We start from the raw sequence: 23,957 nt of genomic DNA, 5'->3' as shown, positions 1-23,957 counted from the left end.
TATATAGATATATATATATACACACACACACGTGTGTGTGTATAAAAGGGACCAAGAAATTCCATTAACAATTGAGAATGTTTACTCTAGATGGTGTAAAAACATATACATTAGCACAGACTTTTTAAACAACAGCCAACTAATGTTATCCCATCAATTTAGTCATTATAGGAAAATGGGCCTTTCAGCAGAACAAGGTCTTACAGAGCAATTTAGAAAGAGAAAAGGAATCACTTTATGCACCATTTCTGGAAGGCTATTTTCTCCTTAATGGACAGCATAAGCACCAAGAAGAGCAAGAGCTTAATGCCTTCTAAAAAGCTAAAGTTCCCAAAATAAACTGTTTTCGTTGAGAAACATAAATGGAATCAAAACAAATCAGGGAAGTAACATACTGAGAAATGACTCAAATAGCCACCAAGAGCAAAGCTTTAGGCAATCAAGATGCACAAGCAGAGGTTTGTTGATGGTACCGAGTGTGGGACATGGATGTAGCAGCAGAGCCAGGTGGAAGTGTTCAACAACAGGAGGTTGGATGCTGGTGGTCAACAAGACAAATGTGTGACCACAGAATCACAGAATGGTTTTGGTTGGAAAAGACCTTTAAGGTCATCAAGTCCAACCATTGAACCAGCCCTAAGTCTGCCACTAGACCATGTCCCTAAGCATGACATCTACTCATTTTTTAAACACCTCCAAGAATGGTGACTCCACCACCTCCCTGGGCAGCCTGTTCCCGTGCTTGACAACCCTTTCAGTAACGAAATTCCTCCTGATATCCAACCTAAACCTCCCCTGGCACAACTTGAGGCCATTTCCCATTGTCCTATCAGTAGCCACCAGGGAGAAGAGACTGACCCCCCATGTTCCTGCTGCTCTGAGTGGAAGAATTGATTTTTTCCATTTTAGACAATATATCTCATGTCCAAGTGTGCAGTTCCTGGGCTATCTGAATAACAACTGAGTGAATAATTACCTCTGTAAGGCCCTTTGGACAGGCAGCCTGGTGTTACTACACAAAAACCACTGCCAAGAGCTGATTTTGCTCAGCGGTATTTTGAGTACCTTACCAGCAGCTCCAGCTGCCCAACTTTCCCAGCTGTGTGGTCCTTCATACCCCATCAGATACTACAGATGAGCCTGAGTCGCAGGTGGGCTCCTGTCTGTGCTGGATGAGTGCAGGGACCCCAGCACTGGGGGGTCACTCACCTCGACTGCTCGTGGGCGCTGTGCATGTTCCACAGGACACAGGAGTCATCCATGACCACGATGAACGGCCAAACGCACTGGCGTTTGACTCCCAGCTCCTCCAAGCGGTTTCGTTCCAGTTCGAGATTGTGGTAGGAAAGTTCCTTAATAAGAAACCTGGCAGCTCCTGAGAAAATACCATAGAGATGACATACAGTGATCCTCATTAGACTTTATCACTCTCTCTTCCTGGAGAAAGGCTACATGAACACATGCAGTCATTATCCTTGATGAACTTAGTGCTTATAAAATCTTAGTTTAAAAAGAAAACAACACATCCCCTTTTCACTGTGAGTAAATCTAAAAGGCAGATACCAAGAAGGCTGGACCTTTTGAGAGACTGCAGAATACGATTTTGTTGGCATTAATAAAGTAACCTGAACTAAGAATGGGCCGAGATTCCAAAAGGAAAGCTACTTAAAACTTCTTACAGGAAAAACGCAGCATTTGTGAAAATGAAGTCCAAAGTTCAAACCCCTAGTGTTCAGCTGTGGTTAAAATTTAGCTTGAGCTTAACTACAAAAGTTGCAATTTGAAAAATGATGTGTCAAATGTCTGGAATGAACAGTCACAGCAGGGCTGTGTAAAATGAGTGAACAGGGCCTATAAAACATCAGGTTTTAAACTGAGAAGGCAGCAATCAATAGAAACATATATTCCATGCTCCTAACAGTAGTTCTTACACATCACTGTATTTTGCACGGTCTTTGCTGCTATTTTCACAGCACAAATGTGAGGAGCTGCTGCAACGTTTCCTACAACAACATGATCCACATTGTCCAACGTGGATTTTGATGTCTCCACAGCAATGCATTGGTGCAGTTTCTTACCGACGCCAGCGTTGTTGAACATTCCTGGCAGGACCAGCATGATGTGGTTGGGCCAGTATTTACGGTAGAGCGGCATTTCGTACTCCTTGACTACGAGGAGGTGAAGGTGGCTGATGCCTTCCATGGCATGGTAGAGGTTCAAGAGACCATGTTCATGGCGTCCACTGGATGGAGTGAAGATAGGACTCTTGACTGCATTCAAATTCTGCTGGAACAGGAGATATTTTGGCAACATTAGGTAAAAAGCAGGTTATTCTTGGTATGAGGTTTTTTTTATTTATTGTTTATACTGGATTTTAAGATTATCAATCATTGCAATGCATACAAACTGAAAACTAGGAATGTAAAAGGGGATGATTTTCCTCAAAATCTCCAGTTCTAAGGACAGTCAGGTCAGAATTATGCAAAGGACTTTAAACAAAAAAGCTAAAAGGAAAAAATAACCCCAGCCAAGGACCATTAATTTGCAAATGTTTGGCAAGTCAACTGGATTCAGCATATGGGGCCAGCAAAAGGGTAAGGGCGGCACACGCACCTTGTCAGAAACGAGTGGGAGACGCATGCTTTCTAGATGCTTCCCCTGCTTGCTGAAGACAAAATGGTTCTCTTTGGACTTGGGGATTATAAAATGCAGTTGAACCTCTTCTCCTAGCATTGAGGACGAAAACGTGAATGCGTGCAGAGTGGAGTCAGATATCTGCATACAACGAGAAAAGCGGAAGGAAGATCTGTAAGCAGGTAACCTCCAAGGAGTACATGGCAACCTGCTCTTGCAGTCACAACACTGGAAGGCGCCAGAGAAGAACATCCAAAATATTGTCTTTCAGAGCTGCAGTTATCGCTATCATAGCCTTATTTTCCTCTACCATAAGCCACATTGCTTAGGCACATTACTTGCCCTTGCTATCAAAACAATCAGCTTTCTGTACCAGTGATGGTCTTTGGTCCAACTGGACTCTTCTGAAGTCAGTTCAAGCTGGAAATTATTTATCAGTCTTGACAAGGAGAAGTGAAAAACATATGTACCAGGAAACAAATCGTCCAAATAAATTTTCACTAAAGATTCAGAGGGCAGTGTAGCACGGGTGTGCGCCTCCACAGCACTGCCATTTGGACACCTCAGGAGCAGCATGGCTGCATTAGTATGGCATTTTTCATGTGGGAATACTCTTCCAAGCAGTCAAGTAACCACAGGAGACCACGCCGTTAACAAGGCTATGAAGAATTTGGGGAAGCTTAAGTTTGCACAGTGCTTCACTGAACCGCACAGGTGTATACAAGGTGCCTACAGATCTGATAAGATTTCATCCTACAGAAGCATCTGTCTTGCTACAAGGTCAAATCGCTTCCTCTTAGCAGTCCTCTTTCTATAATCTTTACGGAAGATTTGAAATAATTTGCCTAAGTAAAGATGAAAAACGAAAGGGACTTTATTTTGGTTCTTTTAAAACATTGAAGAATCTCTCTCCTTTTGTAACGCCTTCTATCTGATGACTCCCCTTTGGGTGTGTAATTTCCCCAAGTTCAATTATCATAATTATATACACACACTTGTACATACAAATAGACACATATTTATTACTAGTTGTTATGTTCAGCCACATGCACAAAGATGAGTGGACAGAACAACAGATGTCCTTTGGGAGGATTTGCTTGGGTCAACGTGCTTAATGAAGCACGAGGTTTAAATGAGACCTGCTCATGCTGCTCCACAGTGACTGACACTGTACATTTCCAGGTCAGTGTGTCTGTGCTGCATTGGTTAATAGCAAGCTGCTGGAAAAGATTAGCAAGCAAGGAAAGAATGACTTGAGATAAGAAGACCTTATTGCTCTCTACAACTATCAAAGAGGAGGTTGTAGAGAGGTGGGTGTTGGTCTCTTTCCCAAGTAACTAGTGATAGGACAACAGGAAATCACTTCAAGTTGTGCCAGGGGAGGTTTAGATTGGTTATTAGGAAAACTTTATTTACTGGAAAAGTGGTCAAACACTGGAACAGGCTGCCCAGGGAGGTGGTGGAGTCACCATCCCTGGAGGTGTTCAAGAAGCGTGTGGATGTGGCACTTCAGGAGGTGGTTTAGTGGGCATGGTGGTGTTAGGTTCATGGTCGGACTTGATGAACTTAGAGGTCTCTTCCAACCTTAAAGATTCTGTGATTCTATAAGACACCTCCAAGTAAACTATTAGTGGCGGTTAAGAAACGATAGCTGAGCTATTAACCAGAAATCATTTTACCTGTCAGTCTCCTGCAAGCATATCTGCTTGTTTTAGAGATGAAAAGTTTCTTAACTAAACAATTAAAAATGATCATTTTTGTCTAGTGACTTGGAAGCTACTCCTGAGAAGCGCGCACAGTTACATACAAGGGAGAAAGAAGTAGGCCTTCCAGTCTCCTGAGACCAGAGCTGTACACCCGGAGAAACCACAGAAAAATCGAGGATGCATCTACCCCTGGGCCTCGACACCAACCTGTGCTGCAGGATTGATGTCCATATACTGATGGCACTGCTCACAGTGATGGAATGTGTTGTAAGCTGCATATTTAGTCAACATCATGGACACAGTCTCCCTTTTCTTAGGTTCCTCTGATTTTGTTTCTTTGCTTGCTTCTGCGCACAAAGAAAAGAAGTAACAGGAATTTTATGAGTGTTAAAAACCAAGAGACTGTGATCCTGGTAACAATAGTAAAGAATACACAAATTGTTTTGTTCCATATGGTTTTGGAGGCTCTTGTGAACTCATGTGTTCAGCTGAACCAATAAGGACTGATGCTTTGTAGGCAAAGATTCCTAAAAAATAAATCTACATTTTACTTACCTTGTTTCACTCTTGAGAGCTGTTCTGTGTATACAGGACTTATAGTTCTGTACTTGGGGTCATGTACACTCAGGTCAAAAGACATTTTGCTGAAGATCTCAATGTCCGGCCAGTGGTCATTGCTAGATTGAGTAATTTCACTGCTTTCTGTGTGATCTGGAAAAACACACTTCAGGTAAGCAGTATCAGATATCCTCTGCATGGTCTTTACGTGATGTTTGCCAATTTACAATTGCACAGGAACTCACCCAGGTGCACACATGCACAGAGAGACAGCTTTGAACATCATAAATATTACCTACATTGAAATTATAATTCACATTATTTCAAAGAAATGGCAATTCCTCGGAAACTGCATGCAGCTGAAGGAGGGATCTTTCTGCTCTGTTCCTCATCACGCTGCTCAGATACAATTCATTCTGGTTTAAGCATAAAAAGCTCAAACATATGGTCCTATCTGTGCAGGAGATACAGGTGTAGTCTCGAGCCTCTCTGCTGTGGAATGAGGAGCATTGGGTAAATGAGAAGCACAGTATCCAAAGGCAGAAGGATGAGCAAGCAAGAAGAGAGATACTATAGATTTATGAACTAGTAGTTGGTGGTACATGATAAAGGCAGCAAAAGACACATTCCTGTTAGACGATGAGATGTGGCCAGCAAGGATCAACTGGAACCTCTTTGCTTTGCTCCAACAGAGATAAATCTACAATAGAAAACCAAGTGTAAGTAATGGGAACCTCAGAAAGCACTGGCCAAAGAAAACAACCTTGGACTGCATCTTGAACATGAGTCAACTCAGTTTCAAATGAGATGGAAGAACACACAAACGTAGGTGTGTAACGCAGTTACTGATTTTAGAAAAGCAAATTCAGATGAAACAAAGGCTGGGTCTGCAGACAAGCACATGCTCACCCTACCCTGACTGACCCAGGATGTGAGCCAGCAGCAGTTTAGAGACCATTAACCTCATTGCCACCTTGTTACGTTCAAATTAACATACGCCGTCAGTCAGATGAGGCACATGGGTTTGTCCATATTGACAAACCTTGAGAAAACTCATTCTGTGAGGCAGCTGGGCTGACAAAACCAGGGCTTTGCCTATGAATGAGACTTGGACTCCTTGCAATCACAGCTGCCAACCAACCAGTAACCAGCATACCAAGCAAAATAAAAACACCACGAGGAAGGTGCTTCAGGAGGACTACATCAAAAAGGACGCTAAGAACAAACAAAGTCCACGAGGAATGGAAAAAGTGAATGAAGTTTTGTCTTAAATGTCAACAAGTGTGAGATGTAAATAAGCTTTGTCAAATGTCAAGCTGAGGTAGACCTCAGAAAGGTACATGAAAACAAGTAACAATTTTCTTTGCTGTAGCACCTCAACTATATAATTTTTCTTCATTTTCTTTTTACTTAGATTATTACGTTTTCAAGGGAATAAAAGGTTTACTATAAGCCAAGATGGAAACAAAGCTCTAAAAGTTTGATATATGCTCAAAACAGAAAGAATAATCTCCATGTTAGTTTTCTGGAAGAACAAGTATGTGAAATCCGGCAGAAGCTTGATTTCAGTACAACCATAGCACATGTATTATCACTATCTAGGAAGAGATACAGTCATCTATGGAGTTCTGGGTCCGTTACTTTGACCTTGGGAATATTCAAAACTTGGGGAAGGTGAAGAAAACAATTAAGTATGTTGAAGCAAATAAAAAATGACAAATACAATGCAACATGGGTTGGCTAAAGAAATCTTGTGTTACTTTCCTTATGCAGCTATGATACATCTATTACTCTGAACAAAGGAAACCCAATGCATCTTATCCTTCTGGACTTAGCAAAGTATTTGATATGACACTACATGGCAAGTTATTAATACAGCTGAAGAAAACAGCGACAGTGAATGGTCTGTAAATTTAACAAGTTGATTAAACAGAAGATGGCAGCATGTAACATCATAAGCATTAAGGCAGGCAGAGACTACCAGTGAAGCTAAAAGATCAGTAGAGGGGCATACTTGTTTAATATTTTCACTGATGTCACCAACTCAAAAAAACAATTGGCATAAGTTTGCTGGTGGCACACTAAAAGTCACTGTCAACATGGAGAAGGAATTGAAGACCATCCAGAAAGAATTCAGTGCCCTCAAAAACTGAAACAGAAACTGGATGATATTTAACAGAAAAAATAGGAGTCTCATCTACAATCAAGGACTAATGACAAGCATTTCTGCAGCAGGCTGGGAGCACCTGGAAATAATTGAGTTGCTGAGGAACCCATGGGAACAAGCTACAGATCAGTGCCAGTGAAAGGGCAGAATAGGAAAGACCAGTACAGCCATAGGGGCCCATCATGGGGCTTTCAGTGGGGCAAGGGAACAGAGGAGCTGCTGTATGCTGGCTTGGTTAAGCATCCTGCAGAATAGCACATCCAGTTCTGGTTGCCCATGTCACAGAAGGATAAACTGAAAATAGATGTGCAGGCAAGAGCTACTCAACTGAGACGGAGAATGAAGAGCCCATCATTTGTGAGGATCCTGTAAGAAGACCCAGGCTACCTGGATGAACACTGAGAGGGGGTAAGATTGCTGCCTGACTATGCCACAAAAACAAACATCAAAGAAGATAAAAAATACTTTAATTTAAATTAATTTTACTTTTTTTTTTTGGTCCCAAAGGGAATGTTTATAATTGGGACAGGAACATCTTTAGGTTGGAGAATAAGATAATATTCTCAGTCATCAGAGCACTAGGGCTCTGGAAAAGCATTCCAATAGAAGTGGTGGGAGCAAAAAAGCCACAGCCAAAAACCCCAGACAAACCCAAACTGCTCTTCTGTGAGTTCCACGCATTCCTGGCAGGGGTGTGCCACGATGCTGCGATCACAACAGGCCAGACGGCGTGAGGCAGAACTTCTCTTGCATTTTCATATTTCATCCTAAGTCTCTCAAATAATAAGAGAGTAACAGCCCCCACAGTTCTAAATCAAATGAAAATACTTATTTTTTTCATTTAAGAGCACTTTCTGAGCAGAAATACAAATTAACCTTTTCAAAAGTTTGACAGAAACTGCATTTTCAGGACACCAGACTAACGGTCATGAGATTTATGCATCATGGAGCTATCTTCAGTACAAAACCACAGAGTTACGTAAAGAACACCCTGAAGAGAGCTCATTTTTAAAGGGTTTGTGTGTCTCAAGGCAAAGCCCTGCCACAGGATTTAATGGATCTATGAGATCTGACAAATGAGTGCAAATCCAGAGAGGCTCACCCTCCTCTGTTTCCTCAGCATAAGATCTGCAAACTGCAGACAGACGACAGTCTTACTGAAAATTGGTATCTAATTGATATTTAAACATAAAAAATAAGGATGTTTTACCCAGAAACAAAATGTTCTTAAATGTCTTGTCTGCTTAAAAGCAGCCAGTGCTTCAAAACTAGCAAGGAGAGACAACATGGGCAGATGTTGCCCAGTTACAGTTTTGTGTTCACTTTCATGTTAGTGCTATCCAAATATATCAATACAAAATACGCTTAATAGTTCTCAGATAAGATGAATATAAAAGTTATCGATTTATTCATCTAGATTTAAATATATGCAGACACCTACAGTAAGTTGAGCTATGCACTAGTGGACAAGACAAGCGTTAGGTGTAATTTATAGCCTTTCTGTGAGCCTAATACTGCTGAATAATACATAACAGAGGCTCTTTATAATGCATATTAAGAATGACTACTAAATACTTACTGGTATTAATCTCTTCTTCATCGTACACATCTACTTCCAGCAACCGGATCAGCATGCGGAAGAGAATCCTTAGGAACTGCAAGTACGAGCCAGTCTTTCCCACCTGAGCCAGAGATGGAAAAAACCCAAATCCCAACTCAGACTAACATGAAGGAATGGATACGTTTTGGATAACTGCCTTTGGGTTGAGCCCACTCTAGCTCTGCCTGAACACATAACACGGTGTAACATTCCCCATTATGCTGACCAGTATTACAAAATTGATCTGTGAGCAAAACCTGGCTCACGCAGCCCGTATCACTTTTGTATGCAGGGAGGATCGGCAGTGATAACTACTGATATGATAAAGGGAATTTTATGCCCAGTGCCATCCACATGTATTTCATTTAGGCTAAGACATGACATACAGCATCACCCTTCCTCTCCTTACCACATCCAGCATGGACTTAACCTTAAAATTTGACTGATTTTTGACCCAGAATTACATCACTGCGTGCAACCTTGCAGAGGGCCTTTACAGCGTCACCTCCAGTCCTCACCATCAGTCCTCTCGCCCTGCTGATAAGGCAAGAGGAAGGAACTGTTCTCTTACTTGTGGTGGTCCTGTCAAAAGCAGCCGCCGGGGGTGAAAACTCCTGGAGCCCGACGTCTCACCCTGGTTGCTGAAGTCCGCGTGGTGCTGTCGGGCGGTCGTCCACTGCCTGTAGTAGAGAGACTGCTCTTCACTGCTCATGTCCTTGTGAAGCAGGGGCCTCAGAGAGCTCAGCCAAGACACGTCAGCATGAGGCAGGAGGGAAGAGGAGGAAGGCAAATTCCCACTTTTCTGCGAGCTCAGGAGACAGTAGGCAGCTTTCGACAGGATGATGATGCGCGGCAGTGCAGCACGGAGGGCCTTGCTGTCTTTGGCCGAATGGGCAGGCCACCGAAACGTCTGGGAGATCGAAGACAGTGATGATAGTTTTGAAGTGGTGCTGCTCGCCATCTGGTTACCCAGGGAATCGCACTCTTGTTTCAGGGTCTCTCCGGCTGTGAAACTGGGGTAAGTTCCCTCATCCACGGAGCTGTGTGCCACAGTCTGGAAGTTAAGCAATGGTGCTTGCTTCTGAGATTTGTCGGCAGCGCTCGAGGAGCTTACACCATTGTCAGCCAGGGAACCTGTGGAAACAAAGAGCAGGCAATGAACAGATACTGGCCAACATAATGAAGTGAACTCATTTAACCTATGGGACAATCTTACATCTGTTCAATGAATGCTGCTGTGGCTTAGGTCAGTGTTTCACCATTTAAAAAGAAATCATTGACATCCATCTGTCCCTCTTGCTGGAGAGGCAACGGCCCGTCTGCTAGGGTTCAGAGTCCAAACACAAGGATCTCAGTCACAGTTTCTGTATGTTAACTATCATTTCCCATGTAAGATATGGAATTTGATGGTACAACCTTCTGAAATTCAAGTATAACACACCACTGTATGCCTAAATCAACTTGACCTTCCTTTCTATAGAGAACAGAGCACTGCAACTTTAATGTGAACTGGATTATGTTCCCTCTTTCATACCAGTCAGGTTTAGTTGGTGTAAGGGAAGATCTTGTGTATGGCAAAGGCTTAACACCTCTGACTCATAGGGAAACACAAAGGGAAGGACCCAGAAGTGCCTGAGGAATGCAAGGAAGGGAAGGCCTGGTGGGAGATGATGCTCCATTGATGCCTGAAGACTTAGGGCAAGACCTAGCCATTCTGTCGGTCTTAGCAAGAAGGCAAATAACACCTCTCCTCAGCCATAGCTACCCCTGCAGTTACAGAACATTATTCTATTCTTAAAATTTTATACTATTCATTTCTACTCTGATTTTTAAGATCTTTCCAGGATCCACCTGGAAATTTGGAACAAATGTGAAATGCGAGTTTAAAAATAAAACTCACAAGGGACCCTTCACCATGGCATACCAACCTCCCACTGAAACACCATCCTCTTTTAGCTGTACACTGGAAAACTGCTCATGGTGGAAAGAATCTGCTACTAATATTTCATTGCCCAGCTTACAGCAGGATACAGCTAAGGAACTCACATTTAATGAAACATCTCAAATGTTTGCATTCAAAGTCCAATGAGGTAGGAACAAGGAGTTGTTTTTCAGAGCAACAGCAGAATAACTGACCTGAGGTTCCAGTGACAGCGCTGCTATTACTCTGGGGTCGGTCCAAGTCTATCAACAGCTCATCAGAGTCATTCTCGCTACCATTAGCCTTCTCATGCTCTTTCTCACTAAGGTCAAGAGCTACAATAGGCCCTCGAATTGCCTCCTTTGAGACGTAGCAACACGCCAGGCCTACTTCTTGCTCTAATGCAGTCCGAGTTAAGTAGCTTGAGTCAATTAGTCGAAGGTCACAGTATTTCAACGACCTAGAAAACCCAACCCAAGAAAAAAGAAAGTTCTGTTTTCTCTGACTTTGAAGAATACTCCCTATCTTTAATTGCTTATTAAATGTTCATGAATCATTTTATTAGCCTGTAAATTTAAAATAACTTTAAAATATTCAGCACGTAAGTTACACTCCTTGGTACTTTGCACAGACATTCACTGACCCACACAGTACAGTAGTTTTACTTTTTACAAACCGCACTTTCCAAAATAAAGTCTAAAATACATTTTCTGGTGCAAAAATAGCCAGATGGTATCAAACCACTCATCTATCCCCCAGTTTATATAAATATGTTAGAGAACAACCATATGGCGAGAGTAAATACAGCACCTGGGGAAAGTTTCTCCTAGAGGATCCTTGCCAGTAAGAATAACAATGCAAGGTAGACCTTCCAAATCTTGATAGGTGCGGGGGATCCAGTCATCCTGCTCGTTTCCCCTCCAAGCCTGTGAACAGAGAAACTTCCAGTCACATTGCAATGATACCTTCTAAACCTTCACCTGGTTTTATTCATCCAGTTCCTGGGTTTTTTTTGTATACAGTTTGCTTACTCAACAACCAACAGGAAGGAGACCTTAGGTACAGGCATGCATTTTTTTAGCCAATCATTAAATGCACAGAAAAAGGATGCAGAGCATATGTTACTCAGTGCTGGAAACATACACCTGTGGTACGTGGTGGTATTACCATACGGTGGGGTATGGTGTGGTATTATGTGTGGTCTGTCAGAAAAATGCAGTTGATGCTTTCGATTTCAAGCTGGCACAGATAAAAGTTCTTTGAAATTAATGTAAAACTAAAGCCAGACCTTCAAGTGGAGTATGAAAATGATCCCATGATCCTCTTTTTAAAAACCAAAAACCTTCTTTTTAATGAATAATGGACAAACTAAGTTCTGGAGAAGACTCTTATCTAGCTGAGGCCCAGAATCTGCTTTGCTGAGTCATGACGACAAGCCCAACCACTCAAACTTCTCAGCAAAGATGTGCAAGATGACAAAACACGGCTCTCCTGAAAGAGCAACAAGACTTAGGCAAGCTTTGTGGAAAACATACCTCGCAGGAACCCTATCTCAAATTCCCTCTTGGTTCTTCTAGTCTCAACCTGTACCCATGACGTGTTCTCTCCTTACTCTTCCTCTTGCCCAGAAAGGCCATGTTTTATGAGTAATCTTCTCAGGCAGATGTAGGAGATTGTAAAGTAGTACTCACTAGCAGATCAGTGACTCAGCGTGCCAGGTGACCTTTTGAAAATTTCCACTGAAAAAAACTATGATTATTTCCTTCTTGGCTTAGGAAGAGCATGATTTGGAGTAATAGTCCCCTTTTCTGCTATGGCTCTATTCTTTTTCCCCAGCCCTGATTTGGAGTAATAGTCCTCTTTTCTGTTATGGCTCTATTCTCTTTCCCCAGCCCTCAATTCTTCCCCCTGTTGATTTCAGCATTCTCTGTGTTACATGTTCAGAGAAAAAAAAATATTTCCCCACCTAACAACATCTACTGGCTCAGTAAAGCAGCCTTGGCAGCAGAGAGCTCTTTTATGGCTCAGCAGGGTTAGTCTGGCTATGTGTTACCCTGCCTCTTCCATGAAGTTTGGAAGATTCTGCAAAAGCACACAGCTAGAAAATGAAACAGGGGAAGACACATACAAAGTTCATTTTCTTTCTGCTAGCCTAAGGACTTAAAAAGAAGCCTGAGTGCCTGAGCTGCAAACTTGCATACAGAAGCCATATTTCTTGACCACCTCACTCAGGAGGAGCAGAGAGCTGCAGCCCCCCGGGCTCCTCACTTCTGAATGCTTCCCAAAAGGTTTGATTCTAGTTATACTTTAAGGGTATGCTATGACCACATGCCTGGTAAACAAAACAGTTATTCACATTATTTTCCATCTCTTCTTTCATTCCATACCCCTGGGTGTGCCATCCCTCTTGAACCCTGCCTGATGGAGAGGAATGACCTGGCCAGACAGAGGGGAACGCTCCAGCTCCCAGCACTGCAGAGGCAGCTGCCCAAGCTCCCTGCCCTGCTGCAGCACCACAGGTACTGCTAATGCCCTCTTGGAAGAGGCTAAGTTAAGTCAAACTTTTCAAGTGGAGTCACTAACAGCTGTAAAATTTCCCTCCCTGTGCCTGGAAACGGTCAGGATGAAGTCTCATCAATCCTGCAACAAACAGCTGTTATTGCTGTAAACCCTCATTTTGATCCTCAGCCTCACCAGAAAGCATTCAGTAGCCTCATAGCGCTCTCCCCTCCTCCCACTCCCCAAAAAAAGGGAAAGAAGGCAGCAATCAATTCCCTGCAGGGACTAAATCAAGATTGTTTGCAATAAACTGGACTCAATGGTAGCATAGCTGATTAATTTTATAATAGGAATCAGTTGCCCAAACATACACTCACGCCATTTCAGACACCCTGTGTTACACCAGGCACCAGACTAGCAGGTGCGGCAGGCCCACACAAGACTCACAGGTGACCTTCATCATTCTGGAGTGCAACTGGGATAACCCACCTAAAAAGACACTACAGGCTTATCTTTGGGCAACTGAATTCCTCTCCTTTCTCCCTTTATATACATGTGTCAGAATTTAGTGGGTTTTTTTCTAGTCACCTGCAAGGAAAGAAAGAAGTCTAGAATCCTACAGCTTTGTTTACTCAAAAAAAAGTATCTTATTGTGTGAGGGAGATGACTAAGAAGAATTATTTGTAATTTTCTTCATTCTCTACCTGATCAAATTCCTCTATTCCAGATCAATGGCTACAAGGCTGCTGGCTGAATATGAGCCAGCAGTGTGCCCAGATGGCCAAGAAAACCAACAGCATCCTGGCCTGCATCAGGAGTAGTTTAGTCAGCAGGACTAGAGAAGAGATTGTCCCAACGTACTTGGCACTGCTGAGGCCGCACCTTAAATACTGTGTTCAACTTTAGGCACCGCAGTATAAGAAAGACGTTGAAGTGCTGGAGTGGGTGCAGAGAAGAACAACAAAGCTGGTGAAGGGTCTGGAGCATGGGACTTACAAGGAGCAGCTGAGAGAGCTGGGGTTGTTTAGCCTGGAGAAGAGGAGGCTGAGGGGAGACCTTTTTGCCCTCTACAACTACCTGAAAGGAGGTTGTAGTGAGGTGGGTGTAGATCTCTTCTCTCTCGTGACAGGTGATAGTCTAAGAGGAAATGGTTGAAAGTTGTGCCAGGGGAGGTCTAGGTTGGCCACTAGAAGAAACTGCTTCACTGAGATGGTGATGAAAAACTGGAATAGGCTTCCCAGGGAGGTGGCTGAATCACCACCCCTGGAGGTGTTCAATAGACACGTTGACATGGTACTAAGGGACATGGTTTAGCTCCAGATTTGGAGAATTAGGTTATGGTTGTACTTGACATTAAAGGTCTTTGCCAACCAAACAATTCTATGATTCTATGGACATTCATCTGCAACCACCTCACACTCAGTCCTGATCTGCAGAATCACAAGGTCTCACAGGCTGCTCCAGCAATGCGTAAGGGTTGCAATGCTTTGAGGCAAAGGGCCATAAAGAAGCCTTTACAGGATTCTCAGTCCAGAATGATTTAAGGTTGGAATGAATGCCTAGCCAAAAAGCCCAGCAGCACACAGCTGCTATCTCAGATGTTGTTTTCTCTTTCACAACAACTACTTTCCTCTCTTCCCTCTCTTGGTGCAGACAAGGTTTGAGAAACAAAAGTGGTAGCTTCTTTAAATGGCGTTTTATCTGCTTTTGGTCGTAGGCAAAGAAAAACTCACAAAATTAATTCCTTTTCTGTGTGGTTTTGAACACACCGTGTAACTCATAGTAGAAACAGAAAACTAATCTCTCTGTATGACTTAGAGCAGAGATCAGGACAGACAACCAGAATTACTTTCAGGCTGATACCTCAGGCAGGAAATCAATTTTTCCCTTTGTTTAATGTAATGAGGTTAATTTAAGAAGTGGATTTTGCTAGTTGAACCATGCTCTTATAAAGCCATGCAAAAGTTTAGCTTGGTGCATGTATGCTGTGCAGAAGAGGCTTTCAGCATGCAGTGGTTTAAGAAAAGAAGTCTGTGACAAGCAGAATACTTTACCAGTTATCAGAAGGGCAGAAGATGGATGGACAGAGCAGACAACAGATACACTAGACAGACAGATAAGTTGGTGGAAAGAATTAGTTTGCCTAAGGAGGTCTAAGCTCTGCTTTCTGAGATTCACAGATGAAACCTGACTCATGCTGTTATTCAGCTTTAACAACTGAGATAACATCCAGTGTTTGACTTCACGAGCCAGTGACAATTCAATTTTCTTCCAAGTTTCTGAATTATTTATGCTCATCAACAGTACAGTAAACTTCCATGGAGAGAGATACAGAACACGCACCTTTTTCCTATAGAATAATTAACCTATAAATATGTGGGAATGAACACAAAATGTGCACGACAGTCAGAAGACTACAACGGGCAGACAAAGAAATACTTAGTTTCTGCTGACCTTCAACCGTGTCACAAAGTGTTTCGCGACAGTAAGCTCTGAAGCAGGATTCCCCAGGAGGATCTCAAAACGATACTGCAGACCTAACTTGTCTCTTACTTCTTGTAACCTCTCCTTGGCCAGCATGGCCAGCTGCACAGACGGTACCCTAATGACGAGCATGTGGCCACAGCCATTCTTATCCTTTCCTGGGGAAGTGATGAGGTCATCCATTATGCTGAGTGTTTCGGGTGTGCTGTGATCTCTTAGCGAGGCCATGGTCGTGAGAGCCATCAGGGCTTGGGAGTACTGCTGGATGAGAAGGTAGCAGCGAATCACCATGCTGTGTAGCCGGGGGTACCTTGGAGGAGATACAATTCTGTGTTAGCACATGCAAAATCACAGCAATGTCTGAAAATCAGCCCAAACCCAGGACTGCGTGGTAAAGTGGTGCTTTTTTTTTTTTCAGTAGTGCTCAAAGAATGAAGCCTTCAATTTTCATGGACAATAATTTTGCAAAAAATCTGTAAGTAAATTAATTAAGTAAATTAATATAACATGGTCCAAATGCAGAAGATGAAGAGCCAAGTCCTGTGCTCAAATAACAGGAACTATAAACTTCCCTTAGCCTCAGTTGTGCCAAAATTTCAGCTACAGAACTTTAACTTGATGCAGATAATGATCATCTCAGATCCGGTTCACTCCAAGAGCACAGGCTAATAATTGCTTTGCTGTCCTTAAGGTTTTTTCTTCTATGAACTTGGAGGGTCACCACTGCTTCAAGTGGTTTGTGGAAGAAGTATTTCATAATTCCCCATCGCTCACCCTTTCATCAGAAAGTCAGAGGTGCCAACAGGGACTGCTGGCTCTGACCCAAAACTGAATTTCCATTTTGCCCTTTAACTTCACAGCTGATGTTTCTCTCTCATTACAGCTACATGCAGGGACAACAGATATGAACTCACAAACTAAAATGCTAAGAAAAAAAAATAAAACCTACTCAAGCAAAAAAACCACTCAATTTCTCGACATTCTTCCACGAGTTTGCTCACCACCATAACACAGAAAAGAACTATGCCATTATGTCTTGAGTGCTAGTCTTGTGCCACAGAAATCCAAATGGCTAAACCAGCTAAAAGTTCCAAATTTCTCTGCTATCTTTCTTGAGTCATTTAATAGATGATATAGGATCCATTTGAATAAATTTTTGCGTCTGTCATTAACTGGTAGGTACAATAGCTCGCTCTGTATACCATAAGCTAGTCATTAAATCAATACATTTTTAAAACACTTTTTACTTCACCTTCCATAAAAGTACCCACTGAATTTTTGCCATTAAAACAAATAGAACCTTTATTATGATACCAAAATGTCTGCAACATTTTCAGGCTCGTAAGCTTGTATGACTCATGCATCCAGATGGAATAACCCAGTTTCTTGAAAGCAGAGGCTAAATCAATCAACTGTGACACAGAAGCACATCCTGGCTCCAAGGTACAGGCTCACCTCCCATCAATTTCTACTCTTACCCTGACCTCATATCAGGGCAGTATTTGCCCATGCATTAATTCTCCTTCATTCTTTTTCCTATCCACATTTAAAAACAGAAAGAGAGCAACAGTGACCACTATCTCTTCCATTGGACTTGGTCAGAAAGACTATGAGAAGCTTGAAGAACTGACTGACTAAGATTAACTGACCTTATTATTACTTATCACATTAATTCCTTACAATATTTGTAGATAGTAATGAATATTAATGATGTGTTTAATTATTCATGTTCAATTATCATTATTACATTGACCAAAATAAAATGGCAAAAACTAGCACTGAAGATAGAAAAATTCTCTTCTAGTAAAAATGAAAATACAGTGAAAGCTATAGCTTGAACTGTTCTATAGCTTGAACTGTTATAAGGGGTCTGTCCTGCTGATAAGGGTATCTTAGATGCATGCTATGGAAGTAGCTTGTTCAGGCAGCTGCAGGGCACTAACAAGCCATTTTTGGGCTCTAAGCTGCAGGAATCAAAACCGTAGTCAACTAATGAAATAATAAAAATGACATTTTTGGAATGACGTCACTCACCTGGGCTACCACTGCCAAGTCTGTTGGCAGTCTCAACAAGAGAGGCACCAGAAGTGGTGAGGTATGAAACCTCTGGTATCTTCTTAGCTTAGTGAGGGCTAAGTTAAAAGAAGAGGGCAGAACAGCTGAGCCTGGGCTGCTGCTGAATGGGCCTAATCTCTTCTATGAACAAATGAAGGTCATCCCCTCCTCCTTCAACAGCACGAAATTTGTTGCAAAAATAAAACTTGCACATACTTCACAGCTTCTGAGATCAACATCAAAGGTCATCATGTCTTCATACCCCTGTGATGGGGTTCATAAATACAGCTGTATCCTTAAGACCCCAGCTAAGCAGAATCCCAAGCTCCCATGTTACTATTTACCTTTCTAAAAGCGTGTTGACCATTTTTTCAAAGGTTTCATCACATCTCAAAAGGGGACTTGTGACTCCCCATTGGAGGGATTTGCTGTATTCATTCAAACCAAAGTACAGCTTGTCTTCACTTGCTGCATCATCCTGTCCCATACAGAGATAGCAAAAACATAAGGAAAACTGGAACCAATTGCATTTTTTTTTGTAATTTAAAAAATAAATGGAAAGTAATTTCCAAAGCAAAGTAGCCTTTCTTTTCATTCATTCTCCCTCAGTGACACTATTTGTTTGTTTCAAAGAATATAGCAAATTGTAAATCATTTTTTACTTAACTTGCTATGTGTCTACAGCTAGGGAAGACTGGTGTAGGTCCTTGCAAATTTTTCAATATATCTCCTCCCTGTGATTGCAGGGGCGCTCTAGAATCCTGCTAATTATTTTCTGACTCCCTGTCTCTAGCTTTGTACCTACTGACAACTGTTATCTGATTTCTATTTAAAGCAGAACCTAAACACAGAAGGATTATTAATTTCCAAAATTCTTCTTGACTGCCAGGTTCTACATATCTCTAATGGCAGTCAGAGACTGATTATTCCTTTGCTGGAATGTAAGTCTTCAGACAGTAATCAGAAAGGCAGAATATTTGCTGCCTCAAATTTCATGAGGTTTTCGCTGGAAGCACAGCATGGTCTCCAGTACATTTTCATCACCAGCAATCACTAGAAACGTACTTTATCAATTACATACAAACAGCCTTCTGTTTTTTTGTGGGTTATTTCTTTAATCATAAGGCCAAAAGTTCTTGATTCTTTTTTCTTTTGGGAAATGAAAAATTGACTAGACCATTTTACAGAAGGTCATCACAATGGCTTATATTTAAATCAACCAAAAAAAACCAACTTTGAATATTCATTCATTCCCTTATTTCCACTATTCTTGTTGTTTAACTTGAACTAACAATTTACAGAAACCAATGGTCCACTCAACACAGTAAAGTTTATAGAAATAATCCAAACAAGGAAAAGGAGAACAGGTTATTTTTAAAGCAGTTTTAGCCAAAACGTCCTCAGAATCAGCTGGCTGAAATGGTGCGAAAAGCTAATGGTGCAGAAGGTCAAACAGACATTCTTCTCTGCACACTGATGGTACCTGCTACATCATAACTTGTTAATCTAGCACACAACTTTTATTAGTTCCAGCATACATAAAATTAACAATTAAACACTTACCGCAGTGTCAAATTGTATCCAATGTACCTCATTGCTAGAGCTGATCCTGGACTGCTGCGTTTGCAAGGCATAAGGAAAAGAGCTGACCTGAAGAACAAGGAGGTTGAATGCTTCAAGGACCTCCCTGCAATTAATAACTCTATCAGCCAGACCATGACTAGGCTCACCATGTGACAGGGAACTTGAAATGGCACTGCAGAAATAAGAATGCAAAGAATTGCCTTACTGACATCCTGAGATTCACTGAATTACTCTCTTTCTGCAGAAAAAATCTCCAAGTGACCATGGCACTAAGAATCACATCTCGAAAACCTCTTTGGAAGGGTGAAAGGTGTCAAAATTATTTGAGTGTTCTCTGTGGGTAGACTCAGGCACCATGGGAACAAAACTAAATAAAGGACCAAAATCTGCTGACAGTGACAAGGTGAATTAGTGTGTCGATTTGAAAGAGCATCAGATGGAGGCAACCAAAAATAAGCCAAAGCTAATGAAATCTCTCACTGAGAAACACTTTTCCATGAGCTGTGGGGTCAGGATATAGTAACAGTTTTACAAAATCCAATGGATTTTCCAGCCTGAAACATTCTCCTAAAAGACTGGGGAATCAAATAGTCTCCTGATGTCCTGATTTCCAGCTCCTGGAATTACCTTTGCCTCCAGGATATTCAGGAGTTGCAAATTCAGTGTACAGCAAAGAGAGTAACAAAAATGTGATGAGGGGATAAGGTAGGAATAATGTTGCTTTTATCTATTTTCAGCTGTCCTTCAAGGACAGTATTTTGTTTATTATAACTCTGATATTCAAATAAATCCCACAGCCTTATACACCACATCTAAATCACACTGAGATTATTCTCCTCAGTTTACTCATGGAACAAGAGCAGAATAAGTAGCTTTACTTCTTTTTTCCGTAGTAAAGTTGTGATTCAGTGTGAAAAAATGTTTCTGCACACTTGTATGTGTTCTGTTCAGATCCAACACTGACCAAATTCAACACAGCTGGTTTTTTAAATCCTTTTCTTACAATAGCTAGGGCATTTTCCAGATTATGCAAAGTGTTAAATGTCTGTAAACCTTCCTATATTAAAAGCAACACTATCATCAAGGGTAAAAACATGAATTAAAACACGAGTGGATTATGGATGTGAGAGGGATTTTGGGTTGAGTTGAGAAAAGGTAGGGGAATAGGAAAAAAGACTTCAACAACAAAGTAAGTTGCAAAATTCAACCCTTTTTCCTGGACTTCAATACTACAGCACTTACCGCTACAAACAGTCTTGTTAGGGATCCAAAAACCTGAAACTAGTCTCACCTATGTTCAACTGAATCAGAATTAGTTAATAAATATTATGGGCAAGCAAAAAAAGCTAATTTCTGGTTTTGAAGCACAAAATGCCTTAGGCCTTGAGAAAACATTGGGTCTCTAAGATGGTTAAGTAATTTGGAAAATCCATCTGAAAGATCATATAATCATAGAATGGTTTGGGTTGGAAGGGACCTTAAAGCTCATCCAGTCCAACTCCTCTGCCATGGGCAGGGACACCTCCCACCAGACCAGGTTGCCCAAAGCCCCATCCAACCTGGCCTTGAACACTTCCAGGGAGGGGGCATCCACAACTTCGCTGGGCAACCTGTATCTCATGTTTTTTCTTTGGTAGATTGAAGCAGGTACCTTGTTAAATCCACGTGGGCATTGTCATGAACCAGCACAAACAGCGTATAGGGATTCTGCTTTACACGTCTCATGAAAACTTCAAATTTGGTTTGGATCTCATTGTCGAGGCGAACCACGTATTTCTCAGCTCTCTGATACGCCGTTCCATTGTCTTCCAGGCCCAAGTCCACAAGGACACCTGTCAGGAAGGATACAACAAAAATCTTTTCCTTTGAGTGCATCCAAAAATGAAACGTCAATGGCAGGTTGCCACTTGTCCAGCAATATCAGCACTTAGCCAAATCACTGATACGCCCTAGTAAGAAGATGATTATTCAAATGCATTTTCTCTAACAACTGGGACCAAAATGTGCTTCTTGGCTTCTGGATTTCCTCCAAAAAGTTCCTGAAGACCTTTCAAAGACTTCTCACATTTCCAAAAAGGAAAAAAATAAAAATCAGACCTCCACAAAAATTGCCAGAGTAGCACTCAGTTGGCTAGGCTCCATGACTCTAGGCCAAACTTGCCCACACTTAGCTAATACAGTAATCCTGCTCAAGTCAGGAAAAGTTATCTTGACCTTTCCTTTACAAAAATCATAAATTTATACAAAATGGACTCTCACTAATATGATTTTTTTTACGTCCTGCTTCAACATTTGTGTCAATATAACTACTTTCTAGCAGTCTTTGTAATGATAGATTGCCACCAGATTCACAAAGCTGGCATGATGGCTATCGCAGTATATGGCTTTGAACACGTCTTGAATTAAAGTAGCAACAAGCTACTGTGAAATGTGAAGCTACTGCGAAATGTGGGTCAACTATGTATTTGCCAGTGTCTTAATGATTAAAAAAATATTTTAAAAAGTAAAGTAAAACCCATTTATTTAAAAAAAAAATAAAATAAATGTGAAAACCTGTTAAGAGCTATCAGAAAACCACTGGTTTAGTTCCAGCAGCAAATTCAGTAAATACAATGCCTGAAGAAACAAGAAATGGAACAAAAAACCCCAAAAGGTTACGTTAGAAAGGAAAAGAAACCTGTCCCTTAAGTAATCTATTTAATTATTTTCATTTGACTAGTAAAATAATACAAAGAAGAAAAAAAAAGACAGAGATGGACCACAATACTGAGCAATACCAAGGCACATCTGCATAATCAAAAAGTGTGGGACTGTTTAGTTCACAGTAGAAAACAAGTCAGCAGTTACCCAAACCCACTCATGGACAGATTAGACCAGAAGCTTATATTCACATTTTTCAAATGCAAATGCAAGGTATTACTGTATGAAGCTGAAGGCAGGAAAAAAAAATGTTCAGCTGATAAAAAATAAATCCTAAACACACAACTATCCTAAGGACATCATTACTCCCAGATATTGAGATCAAGAGGTAAAAAGGACCAAACATTTACACAGACAGTTCTTAGTTCTATTAGACAGTAATTTTCTCAATGGAGAAATTCTACTGCTTTTCTGGACACACGTCAGTCACTAACAGAGTGGGTAACAGAGGCCATTCTCAAGGGGGACATATTCCATAACCCATCCAACTGAGGCTTTCTTGTTCCTCTTGAAGAGTTTGGTACCAGCCATGGTCAGACACAGAACCCCAGACAAGAAACTCACCATCCAAACCAGTACGGTAGTTACTGGGTGCCGATGTGCATGGATTACTCAGGCATTTATCTACCTAAGAGAGAGCTTCCTGCACATACGTCTGTGCTGATACAGATGACAGCATATGCACAAATGTGTACCCAGAACAACTGGCACTAAGAGCTCCATGGGATAAAAGATCTGAATGGTTGCATTTGCTGATCCCCTCCCTCTTTTGACAGACAAATGCTTCTCCAGGTCACACATTCCTCGGAACTGCATGAATATTGACACTATTGAATATTTTGACACTTGCATGGTACAGCTTGGGCTGAATTTAGAATTCATCAATGATACCAATTAATGGAGCTAATCTTTGACATGGAAAATACATGCTGGAGCAACTTACTTCTTCATTTATACCAGCTATGACTTAATAACATCAGATACCTTGGTTTAACAGTCTCTTTTCTCTCCCCTCTGTTTTACCTGATTGTCGAATCCGTTGCAGGGTCTGCTGCACCAGGACTTCCGACCGGGGGACTATAACGATGAAGTCTACTTTGCTGAAGTGGCCCAGATCCAGGCTCTGATTGCCACTGTCTGCTATAGCACAAACCTGGGACAAGAGCTTTCTGGCAACTGTAAGCTGTGGCTGGTAAATTTGGAAGGTATCAACATCCAAATCTAGAGTGTGTTTGTTTGAAAAAGAAAACAAAACAACAAGAAACATGTTTACTTTCCCACCCCCCCAATAAAACAAGACCCTCCAAACAGCACACCCTCTATTATCAGAAAAAAAGTCACTCACCAGAATAAATATCAACACTCTGGAGAGCTGGGTCCAGACCACAAATGTCAACTTTCTTTTTTGGATCAAAGTGCGATAACATATCAGATGACCTCAAGTACAGCACTGCTCATTTTTTAAATGCCCTAAGTATTTTAGGGATTTTTAACTGTGCAACCCGCTGCTGCTTTATAAGCCACTTTATAAAATCTTGCAATTTACATGAAAATTGGAAGTTGTAAAAACCTGGTGTGTTATTTTTATATAGACACATGTGTTTGTGTGTGTGTGTGCCTATCTCCAGCTCAAACCTCAGTGTTCATTTCAGTAGACCTACTTTGGGAGAAAGGTCCCTCTCACTGCCTAGGAGACTTACCCCTCCTTTTTTTAATTCAGGTAGGTTTCCAGTAGCTGCAATCATTGTACAGCCATATTTGAAAGACAAAACTAGCTCAGAAAAATCATTTGAGAAAACATGAAAGTTTTAAAAAGCACTGCTGTACATCATTACTACAAGAAGCATGATGTACATCATTCTCCCTTCAAATTAATCCTGTGAGGAAGCTCAAGACTTGACCTTCTAGGGGTGCCAGAACAAAGCACCTGGCAGCCTTTCTAATTGGATCTTCTGATCCATGTGGAGAATAGAAACCACCTTGCTTTCATTCAGATCTAACACCGAGCTGATTAATTTAAGCTAACTAATGAGAGTCAAGAACATCCTT

The 23,957-nt window shown here is 41.4% G+C and overlaps 1 protein-coding gene across 1 annotated transcript in view; it reads right to left on the bottom strand.

Moving 5' to 3' along the window:
• Nucleotides 1-1,209: 1,209 nt before the first annotated feature.
• GREB1L (growth regulation by estrogen in breast cancer-like) overlaps nt 1,210-23,957 on the bottom strand; it is a gene marked incomplete at its 3' end in the record, with an annotated part of 54,984 nt that continues 32,236 nt past the window's right edge. The window contains exons 14-27 of the mRNA XM_010194004.1: nt 22,932-23,129; nt 20,860-21,040; nt 19,188-19,380; nt 17,969-18,102; nt 15,540-15,879; nt 11,397-11,512; nt 10,802-11,046; nt 9,237-9,799; nt 8,645-8,747; nt 4,896-5,051; nt 4,548-4,687; nt 2,614-2,775; nt 2,079-2,283; nt 1,210-1,375 (exon numbers count right to left, since the gene is read on the bottom strand). Coding sequence (XP_010192306.1) covers nt 1,210-1,375; nt 2,079-2,283; nt 2,614-2,775; nt 4,548-4,687; nt 4,896-5,051; nt 8,645-8,747; nt 9,237-9,799; nt 10,802-11,046; nt 11,397-11,512; nt 15,540-15,879; nt 17,969-18,102; nt 19,188-19,380; nt 20,860-21,040; nt 22,932-23,129 — 2,902 coding nt within the window. The remainder of the gene's footprint in view (nt 1,376-2,078; nt 2,284-2,613; nt 2,776-4,547; nt 4,688-4,895; nt 5,052-8,644; nt 8,748-9,236; nt 9,800-10,801; nt 11,047-11,396; nt 11,513-15,539; nt 15,880-17,968; nt 18,103-19,187; nt 19,381-20,859; nt 21,041-22,931; nt 23,130-23,957) is intronic.

This window comes from Mesitornis unicolor, unplaced genomic scaffold, assembly GCF_000695765.1.
Source record: "Mesitornis unicolor isolate BGI_N332 unplaced genomic scaffold, ASM69576v1 scaffold26831, whole genome shotgun sequence".
NCBI lineage: Eukaryota > Metazoa > Chordata > Aves > Mesitornithiformes > Mesitornithidae > Mesitornis > Mesitornis unicolor.
Note: the sequence above shows the minus strand (reverse complement) of the source record. Positions and strands in the feature narration are given on the sequence as shown.